Source organism: Mastomys coucha, unplaced genomic scaffold (assembly GCF_008632895.1).
Source record: "Mastomys coucha isolate ucsf_1 unplaced genomic scaffold, UCSF_Mcou_1 pScaffold15, whole genome shotgun sequence".
NCBI classification, from domain to species: Eukaryota; Metazoa; Chordata; class Mammalia; order Rodentia; family Muridae; genus Mastomys; species Mastomys coucha.
Window position 1 is genome coordinate 11634334 of NW_022196897.1, and position 26776 is coordinate 11661109.

Genomic DNA, 26776 nt, shown 5'->3' on the forward strand with positions numbered 1-26776 from the left:
GTGTTCTGTTCAGGAAAATTTCTCCTGTGCCCATGTATTCAAGGCTCTTCCCCACTTTCTCTTCTACTCATTTCAGTGTATCTTGTTTAATGTGGATGTCCTTGATCCACTTGGACTTGAGCTTTGTACAAGAAGATAGGAATGGATTGATGTGCATTCTTCTACATGCTGACCACCAGTTGAACCAGCACCATTTGTTGAAAATGCTGTCTTTTTTTCACTGGATGGTTTTAGCTTCTTTATCAAAGATCAAGTGAACATAGGTGGTTGGGTTCATTTCTGGATCTTCAATTCTATTCCACTGATCTACCTGTCTGTCTCCGTACCAACACCATGCAGTTTCTCTAGACATTTTCACTAATCTAAAATTTAATTTGAAATTAATTTCATAACAAAGACAAAATATACTAACTTTATCTAAACATATGAATCCATCCATATGTTTACAATTGATATTTTAAAATCCAGGCTGACTGAAATGGCTTACCTGATACAAGAATAATGAGAATTTTAGCATTAGCAGCTAAAAGACCATGGAAGAATTTCAGAGTGGCTGGAATATCCTTTACATAATACAGCATCTAGTAGGAAAGAAAATAGAAGTGACATGGCCTCTATGTTGACTTGGACTACATAGTTTGTATGCTTGTTGTTTGGACTAGATACTCTAAGTTTTAATTTTTCACATTGAATGAATTTTTATCAGGCAAACTCTTTAAACATTTATAGAATTACAACAAAAAGACATTTAGCAATAGCAAATATGTTATCTGCCCAACTGAGGTGGTCCCTGTAGGTATCCAAGTAAAGAAGTGAACCTTCAAAGAAATAAGAATAAACACTAGGTGCAAATTGTCTTCATCAATCTGGATTAGAATTGGGGAAGTCTAAAAACAGCCAGTTTATTCCCAATGTATTTAAGCCAAGTATAATTGAGAAAAAGTTTCATGGTATAATACAATCCACAGTGCACAAGAAAGTACAATTCTGTTGAAACTTGATTCAGGTTACCTGTCATTTCTTCTAAGAAGCTAATACAGGTAACCTATCTCTAGGTAGCTTAAGGACCTAAGGGTATGGCTTGGTCTTGTTCATACAGACAGCACAGAGGTCATTTCAACTGTTTGCCACCTCTGGTGTTGTGGTTTGAACAAAAATGGTTCCACAAGCGAATATTCCTGAATGCTGGGGTGGCACTCTTTGTTGGAGTATGTATGGCCTTGTTGGAGGAAGTATGTGACTTGGGGTGGGTTCTGAGGTTTCAAAAGCCCATACAAGGCCAAATGCCTCTCCGTCTCTCCTTGCAGCCTGCAGATACAGATATAGAACTCTCAAGCTACTTCTCCAGTACTGTATCCATCTGCATTCTGCCATGTTTCCTGATATGATGACAATGGACTAAACCTCTCCAAGTTGTACAATGAAAAACACAAAATGTATAGTTTTAGGAGAAAAGGAGCACCAGGAACTCTAATGAAAGTAAGTCCAATGCTCAAGAAAATGAAAAGTTGAAAGAAAAGCCTGATTCTAAATGGAATAGAGTGGTGCCTCAGGACAAGATGCCACCCAGCAAAGATTGCAACCTGTAAATGGGAATTAGAGAAAAGCTTAGGCAGTGAAGGAAATCATCAAATACAGAAAATTTATAAAGATGTATTTTAACAAGGGGGGAATGCTCTAGCCCCAGCAAGCAGAAGAACTTGGCAGTTTGGGCCATGTAGTTCTGGCTTTAGAGACAAGATTCAAGAAAGGGATTACGGAAGGCTGCTCTGAGTCAGGAGAAGGAAGATGGAAGTTGCTTACTTTTTAGGGGAGAGATGGATTGAACTGTGAATTTATAAAATGAGGATTATTTGCTTTTAGGAAAAGATTTATATACATATTTTCCCTGAATCACATGGGGACTTTTGCCTGTGGTTCAGAACTAGGATAGGGAAAATTAGTCACTGACTCCAAGTAGAGAGGGCAGCGATAATTAACTGCTATAAACAGGTATTAGTTAATAATGTCTGTAGCTTCAGGTAGAGAGCTCAACAGATAGATATTATAAGAGGTATTAATAAAGTTAATGTCTGTAGATCCAGGCAGAGAGCCAAACAGAAAGATGATATAAAGATATATTGCTCTAATACACCTCACCGGACAGTCAAATTCTGTCTAACGTGGGCTCCATGGGAATCTTGGATTATTATCCTGCTTGGCAAAATGGAAAAGGCCTAAGAATAGGCACATACAGTATTTTAGTTTAGGATTGTTTTAACTTTCAAAATGGGTTTGATTTTGAATTTTGTAGTTATATTAATCCTCTGGAAGAGAGGTCAATATAAATGTTTTTCTGGTTACTGGCTCAAGGATATGCTGATTTGGGAGAATAGTTTTGTCTTTGCCTTTTTAGAAAAGGTGATTAGTGTCTATGCACTTTCCAGAGTAATATGGATCAGATTTGATAAAGAAAGAACCCAGAGAACTAAAGTCCAGATAATTGCATGGACAACTCTGGCTATTTAACATTGAGAGAACAGATTTGAGAGGATGGTTCTTAGATGGCATTCAATCTAAAGCCAGAACATAAGTCAGGTGTAGAATTATAAGTCTTTTAAGTTAGGACAGATGACAGAATGTTCTGTATTTATTAACAAAAATGATGGACTGGGTGTTAGGCCTATCTTATTCTGTGACCCAGTGTAGGGGAATGCCAGGGCCAATAAGTGGGAGAGGGTGGGGTGGCAAGCATGGGGAGGGAGGAGACAACAGGAGTTTGTTCTTGTTGTTTTTGTTTGTTTGTTTGTTTGTTTCTTGGAGGGGAAACTGGGAAAGGAAAAATCATATGACATGTAAATAAAGAAAATATCTAATAAAAAATGTCAAAATGATAATAGTTGTGCTCAATTTATATTAGAGAGAAAAGGCTTTTTTTATTTGAACAGAAAGGGTGATATGTAGCAGGATCTTCCCTGTTCAATTAATTTAAATATTAATACAACAATAAGTGCATGATTGGACAGGGAAAAGGGAGGTGGAGCTAAGAGTTGCACAGACAGAGAGAGAGAGAGAGAAAGAGAGAGAGAGAGAGAGAGAGAGAGAGAGAGAGAGAGAGAAAGAAAGAGAGAAGAGGAGGAGGAAAATAGAGGACTAACAGGATGATTCAGATTCTGTGTGGCTTTAAGTAGCCACAGGTAGCTACAATATCATATGGAGATAGGATAATTGGGATAATTTGTCTCATCTAGGTTGGCAGCATGTATCATTATCAATTGGCTCTGAAATTATTGTGTAGGCATCTTGTGAACTGAGAATTTATTGACATATAAATCTGGCTAATTAATTATAAGCTTCTACAGTTTTGATTTTACCAGGTTACTGGGAATTGTGACAGTTAACCATGAGGTAGGTGGTCATTGCATAGGGCTGGCGTGGCCAGCAAAGGATACTTAGTGAGTTGGGTCAGAGAGTCTGACGAGATGAGAACCCCCCTCTCTGGTGCCATATGGCAGCCTTTGCCCACTGTAGTGCTTGCTATTCCTGGTTGTCAACTTGACTATATCTGAAATGAACTACAATCCAGAATTAGAAGGCTCACCTGTGGCCCTAATCTGGAGGCTGAGAGATACAAGTTTCCATCCTGAATCTTGGCATGGAGATCTTAAAGCATAGTGGCTATGAATCCCAGAAGATTAAGATAGGAAGATCTATGAGTTCAAGGTCATCTGGGATTAAAGGTGTGGGAGCACACACCTTTAATCTGGGCCACACCTTTTGCTGGAGACCTATATGAGGACATTGGAAGAAGGAAGGCTCTCTGCTTCGCCTGCTTGCCTCGTGGGACTGAGCAACTGCTAGATCCTTGGACTTCCATTCACAGCTGCTACTGACCATTGTTGGGAGTTGGATTACAGACTGTAAGTCGTTAATAAATTCCTTTACTACATAGAGACTACCATAAGTTCTGTGACTCTAGAGAACCCTGACTAATACAAAATTGGTACTAGCATAGTGGGGTATTCCTGTGACAACCTGACCATGTTTTGGGGAGGACTGTGGAAGGACTTTGGAAGTTTGAGCTAGAAGAGCCGTTGGTTGTTAAGAACTCTGTGGGATGTTCTGTAGGAGCTTGGAAAATCATGTTGAGAACAGTGCAGAAGATGGAGGCCTGGTTTGTGAAATTTCAGAGGGAAGATTAAAGATTCTTATCAGGGCCATGTTGTTTTGATTGTGAAGATTCTGTGGTTTCGGTTAGCCGGGGCTGAAAAATCAGCTGTGATTAACAAGATACCAGAACTACTAAAGCAAAAACTTTGCATTACTGGGACTATTGATGCTGGTTAGCTGGAGCTAAGAAATTAGCAGTGATTAAGAAGATACCAGCATCACTGAGGTGACATCTTCTGGGAAGTGTGTCTGAGAGCACAAAGAGGCTGTGTTCCAGAGATAGCCAAGGTTGTACCTTGTACTTACTGCAGCAGGACTTGGTAATGTGTAAGAGTCACCCAGATGGTACTGGTTTTGAAGGCATGAAAGGATCATGAAGAGCAGCTGAGGCTCGGCACAGTGAGAGGCCATAGAAGGCCATTGGTGAAGGAGCAGCCTCAGTTTGCAATTGATCACCCAGGACTGAAGGGGTCATGCAAAGGAGTTGAGGCTTGGCACAATGAAGACAGTCTGTGAGAGACTATTGGTGAAGCCTAGCTACAGCAGAAGACAACAGTGTTTTGGGAATGCCAGTACCATGCAATGACCACCAAGAACAGCAGCAGCAATGGAGTACAGGCATCTGGAGCCCAGAAGACACAGTGTGTTGCTACAAAAGGCAGAACTGGAGAAGTGAGCTAAGCCCTTGGAGGAATCCAGAAGATCATGGGTGGATCCCAGACATTGGACAGCTGGAGTTTGATTTTGCTTTTGATTGTGACTGTGCCCTGATATTTTTCCCTCTTGAAGGAACAAAATATTTTAGTGGAAGCCACAGTTAAGAGACTTTTAACTGTAAAAAGACTTTGAATTTTAAAAGAGATTGGATATTTTAAAGGGATTGAAATTTTAAGAATTTGCAAAGACTGTGGGACTTTTAAAGTTATTTAGATCTTGGAGATAAATAAGAAAGTAAGGGTTGAGTCTTAATAGTGATGTGTTTGTGTGTCAAATTGACAAGGAGTCAATTGTACTGGCTGGTTTTGTGTGTCAACTTGACACAAGCTGGAATTATCACAGAGAAAGGAGCTTCAGTTGAGGAAATGCCTCCATGAGATACAACTATAAGACATTTTCTCAACTAGTGATCAAGTGGGGAGGGCCCCTTGTGAGTGGTGCCATCCCTGGGCTGGAAGTCTTGGTTTCTATGAGAAAGCAAGCTGAGCAAACCAGGGGAAGTAAGCCTTAAATAACATCCCTCCATGGCCTCTGCATCAGCTCCTGCTTCCTGACCTGCTTGAGTTCCAGTCCTGACTCAATGACTACAATGTGGAAAGTGTAAGCTGAATAAACCCTTTCCTCCCCAACTTGCTTCTTGGTCATGATGTTTGTGCAGGAATAGAAACCCTGACTAAGACACTCCCTTACTCCCCCTCTCTCTGTCATCCCCCTCTTTCCACATGGCCACAGCCTATAAAAGGAAAGAAGTAGAATGTGTTGATTTGACTAAGGTCCTCATAAAAATTTATATTTGAATACTTTCCTTTGTAAGAGTTGTCATGGCCATGGTGTTTTTAAACAACAATAAAATACTAGAATAGATAGACAGAGAATAAAAGATTAATTTTCAGTGGGCTTTTTTTATTAAAAAGTAGGAAGTAAAGTGACCGATTAGCAGGTGACAGGAGGAGAAATGTGACAGGGTTTTCTCTGTCCAATCACACTAAAATATTAGTGCAGCAGGAGGCCTGTGATTGGACAGTGAAAAGGGAGGCAGAACTAAGAGTTGCAGAGATAGGGAGCATCTGAAGAGAGAAAAAAGCTAAGATGGAAGCACACAGACAGGAAGAAAAACCTCAACTGGTGTGGTTGTAAATAGCTACAGGTAGTTATAATATCAAAAGGTTAGAATAATTGGGGTAATATATCTAATCCCAATTATTGTGGGTAGTTTTTATCGTTATTAATTGGTTCTGAAATTATTGTATTGGCATCATGTGAATTGAGAATTTATTGATATATATATAGATATGACTCATTAAATATAAGCTTCCAGAGCTTTGTTTTTACTGAGTTGCCGGGCAGAGAGTTGTGGCAGGTAACCTCGGGGTGGACAGTTGTTGAGTGAGGCTGGCATGGCAGTGAAGGAAGAGTTGGCGGGCTGAGAGTAGCCTGGCAGGACTGTGCCTGGGCAAAAAGTAGCTGGATCAAGTGCAGGAACTTAGTGGGTCTACTTGGCTACTGGAATGTGGGACCGACGATTAGGAGTTTATGGTTGAACAGGAACTAGCAGCTCCAGGGACATGTGAACCAGAGCTGGGAACACAGTGATGGGTTGCTGCGGGGGCAGGATAGAGACAGGGACAGCGGACCATGACAGGGTAGAGAGTTGTCAGTGGTAGCGTGGGAACATGCAGGATCTTTTTAATTATTTCTCACAACAGAGAAAAGAGGAAGACTAGGAAACAGTTGCATGAGGGCAGTAAATACATCTAATAGAGAAATAATATATGATTGATGAACATGTTAAATCTCTCCTGACATATAAAAGATTCGTTTTCCAAGGAAATATAGGCTTATAACTGCTTAAATATGCTGAGTTGTAGAATAATTTTTTTCCTTTTTTGTTTCTATGATTGTACTCCTTTGAACTCCATGTGATTTGGGCTATAAGAAGAAAGAGTACAACACTGATATATTCTTTATTATCCATAAATTTCAGCGATGCCTAGAGTTGAAGCCTTATAACATTTGTTCAATAGTATTCCTGATTAATCCACTGCTGCTAAGTCATAGAAGTAAAGTCCTTCTAAATGATTGACTCATTTAAGTAACATATTGCCATCCTAATATTATAAAATATGTCCCTTCTGTTATATGCATAGTATCGAAGATATCTACTAATGGTAAAGCCAAGAGGTTTCAGAAAATGCCTTTATCATTTATAGATACATCTATAGGTAGAGGTAGATATAGAGATAGATAGATATATACATACTTGTCATGTATACAAATAGAGCCATTAAAAACTCACTAGGCTATATCATCATGCTATAGTTCTAAACAAGTGTCCTTTTATATGTCAAAGAATATTTGTATTCACTAACACCTTTTAAAGGCAGAAAGTGTTTACTTATAACTAGAACCAAAAATTTTTCATTTTATACATTCTTCATACAAATTTGTGGAAAACATCATTTTTGGTAGTATTTTGTAAGACCATTCCTACCTGAATCATATGAATAAAGTCCCACTTTGGAGGCTCTTCTTCTTCCAGCATACGTTTTTGATATTCAGATGATGTCTCCTTGTGCCAAGAAAATTTTATGTTCTCCATGTTTGATGTCTTGGCTACAAGCTCTAAAATAACAAGAAAAGGTGGCCTATAATCAATTTTAATTTAATTACATACAGAAGCCATTTTTCCATTTACATTTTTAATGCAATGAATGTTACAGGACTATGATGGCTAATCTTGGTTGTCAATTTGACTACCCTAAGAATTAACTAAAACCCAAAGAGTTGGGATCATTTGGTATGGGAATACCCACCCTAAATCCAAATCATTTGAGGTCAGAATGAGCCTAAGAATCTAAGGCCATATCTTCTGGTGGCAGCCCACTCAAATGAATGCTTGCATTAACTTTGACTGACAAGTTCATCTATCCTGCTGCTAAGACATTCCTTTACTTTTATGACCTTGTTCTCTGGGATTACAACCCAGAATGAAAACTAGCTGAGTCATCCAGTGTTACATACTGAACAACTGCTGGATTCTTGGGTCTTGCATCCAAAGAAAGCAATTGTTGGACTAGAAAGGCAATAGCCGGGAGGCAGGATAGGGATAGAGGCTTTTTGGATGGGGATAGCAAGAGGACAAGATGTAATGCCTAGCGTCTCTCAGTTTAGAGGTGGATTCACCACCAGAGGATTTAGATTTAATATGGCTTACAATATTAGGATTCTAGTTGTTGTGCCCAGTGATTGAGTTACCATTGTTTCAGAACTAAGTTTGTATGGTGTTTTCCTTCATGTGGCAGTTCAACTGGGTTCCAGAGAGCTAGTTGCCAGATGTGCACCACAAAAGGCAATGGAGTTTTGAAGCATGGAGCTGGCATGGTAGCAACCCACCAGTGGGAATGTAGCGAGCTAGGTGGAGAAATTTCAAAACCACTGAGTCAGAGAATCTCCAGGAAATGAGAACAGGCTAGTCATTGCTTGACCAATGCATTGCTGGCCAGCCTGCTGGTGCCATGCAAGCAGTAATGTGGATTCATTTTTTAATATTTCCCACAACTGGTGGCACCAAAAGTGGGGCAAGAATACACTAGAAATTTAAGATTAGCCTGAGAGAGGTTTTGTTTTTGTTTTTTTTGTTTTTTTGGTTTTTTTTGGTTTATCAAGAAAGGGTTTCTGAGTTTTCCTTTCTAAGTGAGGCAAAGGTGCACTGGGATGAGTCACATGGACTCAAGCACAGGAACCTTGAAACAAAGAAAGGGGGCTCTGAGGTCCCTGCTATGGAAAGAGACAAGTTGGCTGCTCTGAGTCAGACAGCCAAAGAATAGAAGCTGCCTACATCTTGGGGCAGGCATTGATTTAACTGTGAATTTATAAAATCAGGATTATTTCCTTTTAGGATAGATTTATATACAGATTTTGTCCAAATCACATGGGGAATTTCACCTGCAATTCTGAACTAGGATAGGGAAAATTAGTCACTGACTCCAAGTAGAGAGAGCAGTAATAATTACCTGCTATGAACAGGTATTAATTAATGTCTGTAGCTCCAGATAGAGAGCTAAACAGATAGATGGTATAACAGCATGGCTGCTCTAGACAGAGAGCTTAACAAGTAAAAACTACCTGCTTCCTATAGGCATATATTAGTGAAAATTTGAATTTATTGCTTTAAAGATGGTATAAAGATATATTATTCTAATAAGTCTTAAGGATACTCAAATTCTGTCTAACATGGGCTTCATAGGAAATTTGAGTTTAAATCCTGGTTTGACAAGCATGTTTATAAGCAAGTATAGGCAGACATGTGAATCAATTATTTTAAAGATGGTAAAATAAAGTATTCAGAAAACTCTTATTCTCTAACATGGAATCCACAGGAATTTTGGGTTTATATCTTGACATGACAAATTAGGAAAAGCATAAATAGGCTCACACAGTATTTATTTAGTTTTACTTCATTTGTTTTAAATTGTTTTTATTATCAAAATGGGTGTGATTTTGAGTCTTATGGTTATTTTATTGTTCCTCTGGGACAGAGGGCAAGCTACAGATTTTCCAGGTTGCTGGCTGAAGGATATACTGATTTGGGGGAAAGTTTGTGTTTTTAGAAAAAGTGATTAGGATCTGGATATCTTCCAGAGCTATATGGATCAAATTTGATAGAGGAAGACCCCCAGAGAATCAAACAAAAAAATTATCTTGATGATACTAAAATTTTGTTTTGAAATTTGTATATTACAGAATATACAGCTTTGGTAAGATCCATCGTCAGACATACTAAACTGACCTGCTTGAACCCCTGATCTCATAGATTTTCAGTTGGATCCAGTCAAGGCACAGACATCAGAGACTTTAATAATCATTGGCATTGCCTTCTTAAGGCAACTCCCTCATTTTTCCCTATCCTCTCCCTCTTCAAGATATCTTGATGCCCATATTCAGCTTGAAGAAGTTATGAAGAGCTGTTGTCCCAGTTCCTTGGACTTGGGGGTCTGGAGGTGGTTGTGCTAAGGTTGTGTTTCTGAGGAATTTAGAAATGGTAATAATTGGAACAGGGAAGAAATAGCTAGAATTGATTGTACAGCCATAATCTCATTTGATAAAAATCTTTAAAATTGTTACTAAGTTAAAGTCATGATTTCTTATTTTGGTACAGAATTTATTTTGATGCAAAATCAAGGTTTTCATTGGTATAAATTTCCTCTATTGATATAAGGATTTTATAAGTATGAGGCTTAGACCTAATCCTTCTATAACTGTTATAAACTAATCTGAGATGTTTAAGCCTGTAAGTTAAGAGCTAAATAGCAAATTCATGGCTCTGAGTTTATTGTTAGGGTGTTTCAGATATTTTAATTGGAAATAGCTGAGGGTATTTAATGAACAACAGTTCAGATTACTTTATATAGATAGTTGTTTTTCAAAAATGTCAGAAATCCACAGAATGTGACATTTAATGTTATTTATTCATTTCTTGTTGAGACAAATCTGCTCCTACAGCTCCCCATTTGTGGATTCAAAGAAGCAGCTGAACATCTATACCTCCAGGTGAGGTTGTACATTGTGGCTAGGTGGCCACTGAGCAGAAATTACCTCTCTCTCTTGTAGACCTGTACCGTCCTTGAGAGGACAAAAGTTACAGGTTAGAACAGCTTAGTTCTACTGAGACAGAATAAAGCTAGTCCTTAATAATTTCTGTTTTTCAAGGTCTGTCAGAATATCCTGAGCCAGAAGGCTGAAGACTGATGCTCCACCTTCCTAACTTATTGGGGCTGTATAGGTAGGCAGCTGTCTCTGCAATATGTCTCATTTCTGGAAGCTGTGTTAGGCTTGCTATATTTTCAGATAGTATTGGTCGCTCCTGGATATCTGACAGGGTTGAAAGACTACTTCTAGTCTCATAGCCAACCCAGGCTATTTAACATTGAAGAAATATATTTGAGAAGATAGATTTCAGATAGTATACAAGCTAAACCTGGATATAACATATGGATTTATAAGTCCTTTAAGTTAGGATAGATAACAGAGTGTTCTATTTAATTGACAAAATGATGGACTGGGTGTTAGGTATATCTTATACTTTATAATTTTAAAAAATGGTAATAGTTATGCTAAATTTATATCTGAGATAAAAGAGTCTTTTAAGTGGACAGAAAGGAGGGAATGTTGTGGGTGGCTCTGGTACTGTTTGTATTTTGATACATATAGTATCAAAATACTTTCCCAGGAGGGGTTGTATGGAATGAGGAATGAGTCACATACTCAGGTGACTACTTGTGAACCATCCCCTAATGAATAAAGGAACCAATCACTGAACAAGTAGGCAGGACTTCCAGTTTGGATAGAGGAAGAAAGGAGGCAGGATAAGGATAGGGGCCTTTTTGGATGGGAATAGCAAGAGGACGAGATGTAGCATCTAGTGTCTCCCAGTTTAGATGGTGAATACACCATGATTCACTATCGTAAGATTTAGATTTAATATGGCTTACAAGATTAGGATTCTAGTTGTTGTGCTCAATGATTGAGTTATCATTGTTTCTGAAAGGAAGGAAGAAAGGAAAGAAGGAAGGAAGGAAGGAAGGAAGGAAGAAAGGAAGGAAGGAAGGAAGGAAGGAAGAACTTAGCCTGTAAGCCACTCTGCTATATTTCAATTTAATAGATATATATATTAATACTATTGGTTCAGTTCCATTAGAGAACCTTAATACAATTTGATATAAAACAGATTAATCCACAAACTCAAGGAATTCACTGTCTGTAGTTTCAGGTCTTTTGTTCCTGCATTCCAAGAATTAATTAAGTTTTTCTCCAAATAAATGTAACAAATACATAGTAGTCAGTGTGTTATTAACTATTTGAAGAAGATACACACACAAACACAAACAAAAAACAAGCTGAGAAGATAAACCTCTGAAAATAGAATTGAATGCATACCTTTGTACTTGACAATTTGTTCAGCACTTGGCTCGACAACTTCATTGTTAATACAGATTCCTGGGTATTGAGCCTGGACTTTGGAGAGAATTTGAAGGTCAATTTCACCTAGAAGGTAAATAAATAGAACAAGCTACAATGAATGTGGTGATTAAGAACAACTTGAATTGATTTACTTTTTAACTTACATTTACAAAGAACTGCAAAAATGATTAGCACTCAACTGTAGCATTCTCTTAATTTCTATGATGTTCAAGCACTCAATTTAAAGTAGAAATAATAACTCAATATAAGGAGGGTTATGAATACCATTCATTTCTTCTTTCATTCACATAATCCCCATTCATATCTATTATTGTGCTTCATTGACTTGAGCTGTCAGGGACTGTAGAAGGCAATCATTAAGTTTTGTTGGAGTCAAATATAATTTTAAATATTTGTCAATTGAGAGATATATTTAAGACAGAAATATTAAAATATGAGAAAAGCACAACTTAGAACTGATAACTATTCTAATCCAGAAAAACACTTAAAAGAATATTTAAAGTAAAAAGGTAAGAGGTCTACATACAGAAGATAAAAATATCAGATATTTCTTTTTAAAAAATCATGGTAAGTAACAAGTGCTGTCTTCAAAAACCACTGTCTCGGGAATAAGAACACTTGTTGACTTAAGGACTTGTCAGTCCTGAAAATAACACCTTCATTGTCACATACACACACACACACACATACACACACACACACACACACACACACCAACTACAGCATACCCTTGAGGCTTTCATGACATTGAATGTCGTCTTCTAGACTGGTATCTTCTATGTCTGGCTCATCACTCTCCTACCTCCCTTGTCTCCTAATACTGTGCCATAAGCTTTTGCTGCTCATTATGTCTAACTTTGGAAAGGTTCTGTCAATGCCACTCACACCAAAATGTTATAGGTTAACAGAATTTCATATTTTGTCAAAGGTATTTATATTTCAATAAAGGTCAACATGTAACTTAATTAAATAAGAATGTCAAACTCAGTTTGGATGTACCAGCAATAGGGAAAAATAAATAAATAGCTTTGAAACAGAGGGGTTCAAAGAAAAACATAAAGAACCAATAATATTTATTCATTGTCAACTCTATTTTACATTGTACTTTATATCATTTCACTATCTACCACAATGAATGAATTAGGTATTATTATTATTATTTATTGTTGATTATTATTATTCACTACTTCTACTATTATCATTTTCTGACGAGTGAAATGAAGTTCAGATAGGTTGTTTTTGTTAGCTTTTTTATGGCTGTGATAAAACAACATGACCAAAAGCAACTTGGGGAGGAAAGAATTTATTTTACCTTATGCAACTTTTACTTTACTAGGGAAAGCCAGAGCAAGGAACCTGGAAAAAGGAACTGGGACAGACAACATAGTACTGTTGATTACTAGCTTTGTCCTTATGGCTCATTGGGCCTGTTTTCTTATAAGTAGACCCAGGACCACTTGCCCAGGGATGGCCTTGTCCACAGTGAACTGTATCCTCCCCAATCTATTAAAACAACAACAAAAAAACAAAAAAACCCCACAGACAGTCTAACAAGCCAATATGGTGGAGGCATTTTTCTCAACTGAGGATTTCTCTTTACAACTGATAGTAGTTTGTGTCAAGCTAACATAAAACTGGCCAGCTGACCAGATGCTCTGAATCAAGGAAGGCACATAAGCGCCCATAGAGATTGAAGCAGCAAGCACAGAGCCTTTGTGGATCTACACCACATATATATTACATATAGTTTTAGCTTAGTATTTTTATGGGACTCCTGACTGTGAGATTAAGTGGGTCTTGGACTCTTGTGCCTGGGACTCTTTCCTCATGGGTTGCCATGTCCAACTTATATATGATACTTTTTGCTTCGTCTTATATTTTATTTTGTCATGTTTGGCTGCTTAAAGCCTGATCTTTTGTAATGACAGAAAGGGGGTGGATCTGGAAGGCAATGGAGCTGGGGAAGAGTATAAAGAGGGGAAGTTATAATCAGGATATATTGTATAAGAAAATAATCTATTTTCAATAAAAGGAAAAAAAAAAAAGCCTGGTTGGCACAAAGGTCATATGCATCTTATACATGTTTCAGACATGCTTGGAACTGAAATTCATTTGACTTACACAATTAAAGCAAAGACCTGATTATTAATTAAATGGAAGCGAGAATATATGCAGATAGTCATTAGTTAATCATTTGTCTCTATTAATTGACTACTCCATACCAAGCACAGTTGTGGCAAGTGATAACAAGAATAAAATAATGTATCAGGTATTGTTTTCTCAAACACCATTGCTTAGTGAAAGAGACAAGCTTGGATATATCAGAGCAGCTAGATCTCTCTCTGCTTTTGATTGTGTAAGATATTAATATTATTCTGGAAATAACTTTTAAAAATAATGATTATATAAATTTATTAATAAAGTAAAAAATCCAAATAGTTGAAAAATACATTAAGATTTCAAAAATTATAAGTTTTAATTATTTTAACTACTCTCTCTCACACACTCAAATTTTTCCGTAATATGCAGCCAGTGTCTGAATACCTGGATGATTTAGGTGTCCGTATGTGATGGAAGGGACTAAGAAGTTCATCAAGACCTACCCTGTAAAATCACTCATCTCCTAAAAGCCAAATAATTTTATATTTCCAGTTCTTAGAATAAAATTCAGGAACTTTTGCCATGCTAGGTCAGTGCATTTCCCCTGGACAACTTCCCAAGCCCTTTAAAGGCCTCATATGTTTGTTGAGGGCTGGGTTTCAATGTGACCTTTGAAGAGCAGCAAACACACAATTGCATATATAAAAAATGATCCTAAATGCATACCTTGGACTTTGAATAATTGCAGATGTACCCACATGAAGGTTGATGAATTTTAACAAATGTGTAACTTGCTGAAGGATATAGCATGTGGATAATCTCTGAACTTACTCTTAGCTTGCTAAATAGTTTAAATTCATTTAAAATATTCTTTAACAAGTGATTTAAAGGGTAAAATGGATAAAATGGTGCATTTTTAATTGGAACAGGGGTTAAGTAGGCCCATACAGAAGGGTAAAGAGGAAAGAGGGTAAAATAGCTGTGGTGGTTTGAATAAGCTTAGCCCATTGGAAATAGCACTGTGAGGAGGTGTGGCCTTGTTGGGATGGGTGTGGTCTTGTTAGAAGTGTGTCACTGTGTAGGCTGGCTTTAAGATTTAAGGCTTAAGATGTGCAAACTCTTCCCACTGTGAAAGAGACCCTCTGTCAAGCTGCCTGCAGTGATAGTCCTCTCCTGGCTGCCTTGAGATCAAGATGCAGAACTCTCAGTTCCTTCACCAGCACCATGTCTGCCTGGATGCTGCCATGCTTCCTGCCATGATGATAATAGAAAAAAACATCTGAAACTGTAAGCCAGCCCCAATTAAATATTGTCCTTTATAAAAGTTGCCTTGGTCATGGTGTCTTTCCACAACAAAACCCACTCTAAGACAATAGCACTAGGAATTTTGAAGAAATGATAGGAATTATATTAGTACTTATTTACATAAAATTATATTACATATGTATTATTTGAATATATAATACATAATAACATATAACTGTATATTAATATATAATTACTACCAATAATATATAAATATATAACATACATGTGTATGTATATATAGTGTATGCATATGTATAAACATTTTATGAACTTATCTTACTTGGGGTAACATGTTCCCTGCAAGAGTCTTAAAATAACAAAAACACCGGGCATGAGAAAGGCCTTTTCACGAACTCTAAAAACAATATAGCACATTGCTATTGTCTTTGGTTGCCACCCAGAGGACTTCTGCTGAAGATACCTTACACTTCAAAAGACTTGGATGATTTGAATTGAAAGCCTCATCCTTGAGAACCGGCTTACATAGTATCAGAAAGTGCTATGAAGCCTTTCAAGGGAAGGAAACAACCACTGATCTTACCTAGCTATAATACCTTGAACTGTAACAATGACCAGAATGGCACAGTATTCCTAAAGAAGCAGTGGTGGCATTTATACCTCAATAGTAATGAGTAGTTCTCTAATTGGATTTATGGTCTGCTCAACAGAAAGGAAATCATACCTGTTACTGGAAGCTTAGCCAACTAAATGCGGCTATTGTGATGATGGATCCCAAAGGGAAACCTGTTGCACTTACTAAATCAGCATAATTCCTAACTCCTTTGTAAATATTTATCCTTAAACACATTTGTCCCTCATCGAAGAATTTTCCCTTTACAACAGACAGAGATGAATACAGAAAAGCAAAACTGGTCAAAAACAAAACAAAACAAAACAAAAACTGTAAGTGCAGAGAATAATTGATTGTGGAATGTCTGGGCCCAAATGACACATCTACAGCATAGCTCATGCATCTAAGGCTTAGGGAACATTGTAGAAGAGGGAGCAGGAAGATTTTAAGAGCTAGAGAAGTGTTCTATGAAATTGTGCCTCCTAGAAAGGAAGTGAAGCTTCACCCATGATACCTCAACAATATGGCTTCCTAAAAAGACCTGAAGAGGAAGTGTAACACCTCTAATAGACAAGCTAACATGGAGGGACAAAGAACATCAGGCAACTAACGGATACTGAAAATGGGTGAAACAGTGTTACCTAGGGATGATTCCCCAATTAGTTATCTAATATAAAATTGCTATATATATTAATTATATACATAAGAAATTATAACATAATTTATATAATGCATATGCAATTACATTATATATTATACATTATAAATCCATACTATATAGAGAGAAATTATATGTATATTTATACATATAAATATATATAGAGAGAAATTATATTTATAAGAGTAACACTAAATGGACTGAGGAGGTTGCATTTATATACTTAGGGTCATATGTGTGTGCAAAATATATGTTTCATATATAAATGTGTGTAATGAGTATGTGTGTGTGTATGTGTGTATATGTTTATGGAATACACAGGTGGGACTAGAAGTAGAAAATGAAAGGGTAAGATTATATTTTTCTAAAAATTATTTTTAAAAGACAAAAGATTTACATGTGCTTTCTCAACAACATGAAAAGTAATATTTCAAGTCTTCCATTGTACTGTAGCTTGGTCTGAAGTGTTTCATGGGCTGGTGAGATGGTGCAGTGGTTAAGATCCTTCGCAACTCTTGAGGAGGGCCAGAATTTGGTTACAAATATCCATCTGATATGTATAACCATTTGTAATTCCAGTTCCAGAGTACTTGTTTTCTTTGCTAGCCTTCACTGGGACCAGGCATACATGTGGCGCACATACACTCATACAAAACACTTTTACACACAAAAAAAATAGTGTTTCATTGTAAGTATTTCCTTGGAACCTTTACCTATGCTGTTTATCATCTATATTCAGTAGGCTTTAGAACTTCCTTATTCAGTTTCCCTGGCTATCAAGAGTTGTTCTAATAAAAAAATCTTTCTTTTTTCAGTTCTACTAGCATTGCCCTTGCTCTGACTAAAACCATCCAATTTCAAGAACAGTGCAAGAACATAAAAAAAGAAAGGACCTTTTTCCCCATGCTACCATTTTTGGCCCAGGTGGGAGCCAATCTGTGATCTCTCTGTGTATGATTCAGTTCCTTCCCATCCTTTCTCCCAATGCCCAACCTCATGTAGGAATTGCATTTGTAGACTCTTGCTGAGTCTAACTCAGAACACTTATCTCATACCACCGTCACCCACTCTTTTCTGCCTCTCAAGACCAATGTAAAATCTATTTCTGCATGCTCTTTTGCCCAGGCCCAGACAGGATTCACATCTAAATGTTATCCTACTGAATCTCACCCAGGTCCAGCTGTGCTGCAAGCCCAGGTCCTGGCAGAAGCCACATTTTTCCATGCTTCTCTGGGGAGTTCTGCCCCCTTTTTCTGAAATAGGAACTTCCCCAGGGGACTTTGTTGGCCTTCAACCAAGCAATTTTATAATAACCTTAAGACTCCTTTATCATACAAATTGCCAGTTAATTGGAATCACCCCAGAATCCTCAATCAATAATCAATACTGAGTAGGTGAAGACTGACCTGATTAGTACTCCTACCTGACATGAAATCAATCAAGTTCTGACAACAGCACAAATAGAACCAAACACACAGTCAGAATTGCACATGAGATGTGTGACCAATGAAATGAATCTACATGCTTAAGTACCATACAAAAACACAAATAATATAAAAGATCAATAAAATATAGCCTCCTTAGAGACTACTAGTAGTGTAGAAATATTCCCCAATAGGAATGACCTAGATGAATTTCAGAACATAACATTTAAAAGAACAACCATAAGTATCATTAAAGAATCCAGAAAGGAGAAGACACAGGCAAATATATGGGTGAACATAAAGAAGACAGATTTAATTAAAGTTTAAGAAATTATAATCAAATTACTGAATCTAATACAGTAATTTCATTCTGTATACAGAATAAAATAAAATACAGGATTTGAAACTGGAATACAATAAAAAGAAATCTGAAGAAAAAAAAGCAAGCTGAAATGATGACAAAATTTAAAAATTCAAAGCTCCAATTAGAAAACTTAAGGCTGACCTTTAACAGTCAATTGGATTAAGTAGAAGACAAAATATCAGACCTTGATAATAAAGTGGAGGAATTGAACCAGTTAATGAAAGAAAATGAAATATATTTTTTAAATATAGGAAAGGAATATTAAGGACAACATTCAAAGACAAAATTTATTCATTAGAGACAGAGAAGATTGAAAAGGGTGGCAGGTCAGGGGAATAAACCAGATTTGCAACAGCCATCAAAGAAAATTTCCTTACATTAAAGAAATATATAACTACAGAAATACAGGAAACACACAAAACACTAAGGAGACAGTACATACAGAAAAGATACTTTTAATGTCATGTTATAGCAAAACATGAAAGAGAGAAAGGAGAGAAAGAAAGAAAAAGAAAGAAAGAAAGAAAGAAAGAAAGAAAGAAAGAAAGAAAGAAAGAAAAAGAGAGGGGTGAGGGAGGGAGGGAGGAAGGAAAGGAGGAAGGGAGGAAGGGAGGAAGGAAGAAAGAGGAGGAAGGAAGAAATTGAAATTGCTAGAGAAGAGTCAAGAGTCACATTAAGTGAAGCCCATCAGAATATCAGCTGACTTTTCAATGGAAAAACTATCTAGCAAAACTATCATATTTGAAAAAGAAAACCTTTCCATGTTGTGTTATATACAGGCTAAAGGAATGATACTTCAAACAGAAGAAAGAAATAAGCAAAGCCATGAGAACTTAGAAGGAAATAAGTGAAGCTATAACTACAGAAATACAAAATGTGATCAAGAACTACACAAAGCAAAAATGTACAATGAAATGAAAGCATTCAATGCATCTTTCAATAGTAACTTTAAATATTAGTAACTTCAACTCTCCAATCAAAAGATAAAAGTTAAGGATGCATTAAGAAACAAAATCCAAGTATTTATTGTCTACAAGAAATTCATACAACTCAAGGGTAGGCACAATCTCGGAGTGAAAGAATAGGAAAAAAATGTATTTGAAGCAAATTGGACCAAGAAATGAGCAGGTGTCACTATTCTAATAGCTGACAAAAATAGACTTCAAAAAAATTAATCAGAAGAGATTTAAAAAAAAATATTTTGAACAAGGAAACAATTAAGTAAGGAGACATTAGAATCCTAATAATATACACACCAAACTCTGGCTCACCCCATTTCATAAAAAGCTGACTTGAAGACACAGATAACTTGCTAAAATTGACAGATCATCTAAAGAAAAAATAAGCAGTGAAACATAACTGATATAATACAGTGAAATGTAAATGACATCATACAGTGAAACATAAATGGTATCATATAGTGAAATGTATATGACATCATACAATGAAACATAAATGATATCATACATCAAACTGATATAACAGATATCAATTGACCAACTATTCAACCCAAATATCAAAGAATACGTTTATACAGTAGCCTATAAAACTATTAAAATAAACCACATTCTATAACACAAAACAACTATCAACTGTGAAACTAAAGTAATTCTGTGCATCCTGATCTCAATATACTATGGTTTGAAATCAACAGCAAAAGAATCTCTAGAAATTACAAAATCCCAGACAGTAAAATTGAGTGCCAAATGGGTCAAAGTAAAAAACTGAGAAAGAAAATAAAAATTTTGATAATAAATGAAGTAAAAGCACAACACAACAAAACATTTGAAACATATCAAATGTAGTCTTAAGAGGAAAATGTATAGCTATAAGTACCTACACTATGGAATCAGAAAGAGCACAAATAAATGACTTAATGATGCAAATCAAGAGTTTGGAAAGACAAGAACCAAATCTAAACCCCCCAAAATGAAGAGAAATAGTAAAACCAGGGCAGAAATTAATAAAATAGAAAAAAAAAACAATAAAGCAAAACAAAGAATCAAAGAATCGAAGAGCTGTTTCTTTGAGAAGATAAAGATTGGCAGACCCTTAAACCAAAATAACCAAAGAAAAAAGAAAAATCAATGAACAGAATCCAAGTAGAAAAAAGGAACTTCAGTTTATCATAAGTGCCTGCTTTTAAAAGCTATATTCTTTGGCTAGAGAAATGGCTCATAAGCAAAATAAGAGACTTGAAGTATCCAACAATTCAGAAATGCACAGAACATTCAGGAGTAAACAAAAGACATCTGGGAGCCATGGACCTGCTTTAGGGAGAAAGGCAATGAAGATTCTGTTTGCTGTTTCTATTCACATGCAAATACTATTAGCCCTATTAGTCCTTACTTAGGAAGGGGTCATTTAGGCAACTTCCTATTAACATTCTGGGACTTAAAACATATAAACAACTAAAGCTGTTTGCAATTACTAAATAAAGCCTTATCAAGAAATGGCAGTAAATATCTTTATTAAAAAGTCTACAATTTTTCCCATGAAAAAAATGGAGAAATAATAAAAAGCTATATTTGAATATATCAAACTCTTCTACTCTTTCCTTTCTCCTCTGTGACTAGCAGAACAAATTAATGATTTTAGAGTCTGGGCATCTTATGATGATTTTAAACTGACTTTCTTAAGCATTTTGTGGAATTTGAGCAATTAGTAAAAACCAAATATGTGTCAGCATGAAACAATATATTATAGAAAACATCTTTTCAAATTACTGTGCTTACAAAGATTTATAGTGTTTCATTACTACCAGTGGTAACCTCAGGCTGCTTGCATTACAGTTTTTTCCCCTTACCTATCACATAATATTTGTTTCATACATTTCTCTATCACTAGAACATTTAATTTGTAGATAACAGTGCTATAGATATGGAAAACTACTTATAAACTACCCAATGGAGGTTTCCATCAATTTCCTTTTGAACTGTATAGAGTCCTAATAATTACTTGGATTATGAATAAAAGTGTCATGAGATTTTTAGAAAAATCCTATTTTATACATATAATTGACATAAACACTAGTTTCTAAAAAGAAAAGTGTGCACAGGGAACTTTCTTCTCATATTTCTGAAAATAAGAAATAGCCAAAGAACATACGCACTAAGTGGTATATAAAGCAGTAAACTTCTTCCCAGAGGAAGATGAAACTAAGGTCTCACTATCCCTTCTCCTAATGAAGATAGTGAGCTTCCTTACAGAACAAAAGGGAGGTTGGTTACAGGGTGTGGGCATTCCTCCACTGGCCACACCTGGAAAGCCTTCAGTCAGTAGGAATGACTGCTACCCATAACTACCTCGATGGATCCCTCCCTAGTTTCCCACCTGGCATATAGAATCTACATATGAATATATAGGTTATACACATATTCTAACCCCTCCTATGGGCTATGGACAAGGTTGCCATTTGGTAAATAGCAATTGATACTTGGGAGTAAGGGGTAATAAACTGTTAACAAGGCCAGCTAAACTGACACTTTTGCAAGAGGTTTTGGGGGGGGGGGGAGAAGGGGAATGGCCCTAGATAGCAGTTGCTTGGCTCTGAGAACACTCATCATAAGTAGCTATTTCACTTATGGAAATTTTTAGTTTGTTTGCTTTGGGTATGTGTTTTTCAATTATGCTGGGAGAAATGGTTTCACTGCTATGAATGGAAAGAACATATTTACCAGAGGTATGTAGAAAATCAGCTGAAGTTGCCTATGCATCAAATAGTAGAACATCTAGACAGTGAACCACAGTATAGTGAGATCCTGTGACATATACTGTAGAAAGTGCACACAAAGTACAGCACAAGACCAACAGCCATACTTGCAAGAGATCAGGGTACTAAGACTGATTGGAAGGACAAAGTTCAAGGATGATATAAACTTCTTAATTCAAGATGGTAAAATATGAGAGGTACTGCTTCTCTAAGGCAAGGATATGTGATTCCTCAAAGGATGGTGCTTGCCTTGAGTTTGTCAGATAAGCATTACCTAGTTGTAATATGAAAATCCAAACAACATAAAATACCACTTATTCATAACAAGGATACCTTGTCCACACAGTTGTTAAATGTACTACTTACTTATTTCATTTGGTTAATGAAAGCTAAGTATATAATTTTAATTTTTCTTCAAGTTATTCTTATGTTTCTGACCAGTTTCTTAGGAAGAATGACCTAAGGAGATTCCATATTCTCTCCTAGATAGAGCCTGGTATCAATATGATATTCAGCCTCCAACAAAAGGACTCTAAGTATTCTTCCTTTTATTTTGATGAATCCTATTAGCGCCTAGGTGCATCTTGATGTAAAGAATCAGTGTTCAAGCCATATATTGTTTATAAGATAGCTCATAAGAACGTGGATACATAGCTAAGGGAATTGCAGCCTTTACCATCAGCATTCACTCAGGAGGCAAAGGCAGGAAGATTTCTGAGCTCAAGGCCAGACTGATCTTCAGAGCAAGTTCCAGGACAGCCAGGATTATACAAAGAAACCCTATCTAAAAAAAGAAAAAAAAAAGAAAAAGAAAAAAGAGAGAATGTAGATACATTTGAGTTAAAAATTCAACTAATTTTATATTAAAAGACAACCCACAATAGGGATTATGTTTTATTATTGTTATTTGTATGGTTTTTTATACTCTCTAAGCACATTTTACACTATGAAGTCATAGTCCTGATGCTAAGAGGCTATCTGAAACTCATATGCAACACCCTGGAAATGGCTCTCTTTATTAAGTGAATTAACAGAATATTCTTTGGGTAATTCACCACAATTAAGAGTAACCTTGATTTGCCTTTGTTGTTCTCTCTAGCTCTGTGGTTAAAGATAACAGAGTAAATAGATTTTTAGGATTAGCCTTATTACAATATAGCACACTGAATTTTATGGAAAAAAAATGAATACATATGCCACCATAAACTGGCTATTCCTTTTCACTGACAGGCTCTTGATTTCTTTTGCATTAATATGGGTTACAATATACCTCATTCATATGGCACTGGACACCTTATAGTAAACAAGCCGAGGACACTAAGTAACAGGTAGCAGTATAGTTCCCACTTAGTAGACTATAATCACAACTACGTCAGAATGTTTTATATCAATATATTAAGTCAAAGATGACTAATACCTTCGAATAAAACAAATACTACCCCTTGAGAAGAAACTTGTTCTTTTAGTATTTCAGAGAGGCCAAGCCTTTGCCTTACAGGAGGAACAGCATCTGTTCAGTACTTTCTTATTCCAATCCTGTAGCTAAGACTCAGTGTTTCCATTTTACTAATGAGAAAAATCTCAACTTATGTATCAGCCAAAGTCACACAGTTCAATAGGGGCAGTTACAAAAGACACATATATCAGCTTGCTTTTCCAGAGTTAGTATTTTTCTTCTAGAATTAAAAACTCTTAAAAATAATAAGGCCAGGTGATGTTAGTAAAACACATATAAGAAAGTACTTTGATTAAAATACTTTTAGAATTCATTCAGAAGAAGGGAGCAGTGAGGCCAATTCATTTCAGAGATGAGGCTACAATAATGTAAATTAAATATGACACTAAGTATATTTTTGCCCATATTGAGATGCTTTTAATGAAGGGATCTGTGCATCAATTTACATTCTAGTGAGAGTTTCCTTTCCTCACATGGACCGGGAACAGTAATAATCTTCTAAGTTTCCCTGGTTTTCTACTTATAAAAAAAATTAAAAAAAAAAAAAAACTCAATTCTTACCTATCCTACAAATTATAATGAAGGCTAAAGTCCCAAAGTCTATACATTTATAGAGAACTAAGAATTTGAGTTGAATGATGTTGCTAGCATTTATAACTTGATATTTTACAAAAGCAAAGTAGCATTCTAGAGCATGAACAATATGATATCAAATACCATGGTGCCTATAGCAGAATATAAATTTTTTATGTATTATTCATACCTGCACCTCCACCTACACTCAGAATCTTAATTTCTGCTTTTGTTTCTCCAATCCTGAAAAGCAAGCAAACACATAAAATTATACAATTTAAGAAAAACATGAAAGGCACTTTGCCTGGCAATTCTTCCTATAAAGTCTATTGATAAGCAAAAGAGAATCGATGAAAGGACAAGAAGCAAACATGAAAGTGAAGTCATGTCTGTAGCTCTTCTTTATTTATTTCTGTTGCTCTTATTAGAGTGCCTGAAAACACAGAAGGGATCCTGGCCAGCTTGAAAGTGGGAACCATGGCTCTGGCAGGCCATGTCCTGCTCCCCCATTCCCTCTGTCTTATTAAAAAGCATCAGATTGCATCCCTAAAGCTAGCTACCAAGGTCTATTCCCTTATTTGGCTACTTTTTCCTCCTGAGGCTGACTACCAAGGCCTAACTAAAAAAGTATTAAAGTCCAGCAATCAAAAGCCCCCTTTGGTTCATCTAATTAACATGCCTGATCAAAATGTACTACCACATCTTAGCCCATTCTAACACAGGCCCCCCCTTTTTCCCTTAAAAATTGCACCTGTAAAATCATTTACTGCTATTGTTCTGCCTGAGTCAGAAAGCAACCACTTTAACTTTCCTCCCTAGCTTAATAAAGGATTTTACTGTGAAAACAGATGTTTGGTAGTGGTTTGTGCCAAATTCTGGTTTGGGAGGAAACACCCAATATGCAGGGGGTCTCCCTCAACAGACTCCATTCCTTTCTTGAATTTGAAGACATAGAAGCACCACTATAAACATCTAGTGTGTAAAAGTGGCATTTCTTTGGAGACTAGAAAATGAGAATGCATTGTTCTGTGAATCTCTGTTGACATTTTACACTGATGACATAAAACCTGGGCAAGGACTTGGTTTAAGCTACTTCTATAATGCCTTTTCCTCTTCCTTCTTTCTGTCTTCCTTTCAATAAACAATGTGTATTATATGTTTATTGTATGCCTATCCTAGGAATCATATTTCAAAAAAGTAGTAATAAGACAGTGCTTTCAACTTAAAATCAGAGTGCATAACTGAAATCTCATGAACCTTTTTCAAATTCTACAGCCAAAATTCTATCTACACTGGATATATTCAGAAGATGGGAAAGGGGTCATCATTCCCTACAACTGCCCCCCCCCCCCCTTCAGTCTAAACTGTAAGGTTGAAAAGAAATCAAGGATCTGGCTAAGCTAAGGGATGAATGTGTACTATCCAAACTGAAAGTAACCCATAGCCCATTGAAAGGACAACATAAACCCCATTTGACTCCATTTAAGGACCAGGCCTGATTTTGAAAAGAAGGCTATAAGGCCCCAGCTCCAGGAAAAGACCACAATATCCAGAAACAAGGTCATAAAACCTCCTCCCAAAGAACAGCCTGGGGATAACCACAAAAAATGGTGAATATCTTATCTCAGGATGGGTCATCTGGGCTGAGCAGTCCTATCTTATCCTATGGTCAAACGTTCATGACATAGGAATGCAGACCACTGACCACCTGTGACCACCTAGAACCCACCAATGAAATTTTAGATTACCTAATCTTCTAGAGAATTCCTCTGGTTCCCTATAAGAAGCCCTGCACACCTTTGTCTGGGGTCACCATTTTGAAAAATGGTTGACCCCCTCATGTAGAATAAACACTCTTTGTCTTTGCCTACTGTGTCTGGGTGGGGTTTTCTTTTCCCAATGATTTTCAGACCCTTACACTAGATTTTTAAAAACTAAGAGAAAGGTCTAAAGAAGTAAATTATAGTTTCAGATAAAATTGTCTAGTTAGTATCTGCTTTAATATTTTAATGGTTTTTTTAGCCTGAACATGTCATACATGTTCATAATAGGTTTGGATCAAATTCACTCACTGTTCCTTCCCCTCCAGTTCTTCCTCACTCTCCCCACAACTACAATTCCCTCCAAACTTCTTGAGTTTTTGTTGTAAAGCCTAAGTCCACTTATACTTAGTGGCACCTATGAGTGCGTGGGTGGGGTGTGGAACCAGTGATTTAATTTTCATACCCTTTATCCTATTATTTGTCAATTAATGAACCTTGTTAAGATACAAAAATACATGGCTAGGGAAAATAACTCAGTTGGTAAAGTGCTGGACAAAAGAAGAAGGAGAAAAAGAAAGAGACATAAAATTCTGTATTTGTCCAACAAGTCTGCTCTGGTTGGGCAGAAGAGCTACCAAAGGGGACTAACTCCACAGAGAAATTCAGACAGCATAAGATAAAACACCAGGTTTCTTTGTTGCTTGTAAATTAGCTCCACGGTCAGTCACTAGTTTCATATAGTTACTTCTTGCAACAATTTATCCCCAGATAGGTGACTTGACTCTCTTCTGTTACCTCAATAATGCTTATCAGCTTTGAAACAAATTGAACACATTAATCAAAAATCAATGATAAATAAAGGAGTCTGTGAAGATAGAAATCAGTTTCACTGATAATAGTAAATCAATCTTTTTTTTTCCCAGAATCATATTGATAATATTAAGTTGAAAGGAAAAGATAGTTTTGGAGCGAGTGACAGTAACAGATAAAGGAGATGAAT

The 26776-nt window shown here is 36.4% G+C and overlaps 1 protein-coding gene across 4 annotated transcripts in view; it reads right to left on the reverse strand.

Moving 5' to 3' along the window:
- The window catches only part of Hnmt (histamine N-methyltransferase), a 35876-nt gene that overhangs the window by 6463 nt on the left and 2637 nt on the right, over positions 1-26776 (reverse strand). For all 4 annotated transcript variants that reach the window (XM_031369218.1, XM_031369220.1, XM_031369219.1 and 1 more), the window contains 4 exons: positions 24204-24256; positions 11803-11910; positions 7358-7488; positions 488-581 (listed from right to left, as the gene is read on the reverse strand). In XM_031369218.1, coding sequence (XP_031225078.1) covers positions 488-581; positions 7358-7488; positions 11803-11910; positions 24204-24256 — 386 coding nt within the window. The remainder of the gene's footprint in view (positions 1-487; positions 582-7357; positions 7489-11802; positions 11911-24203; positions 24257-26776) is intronic.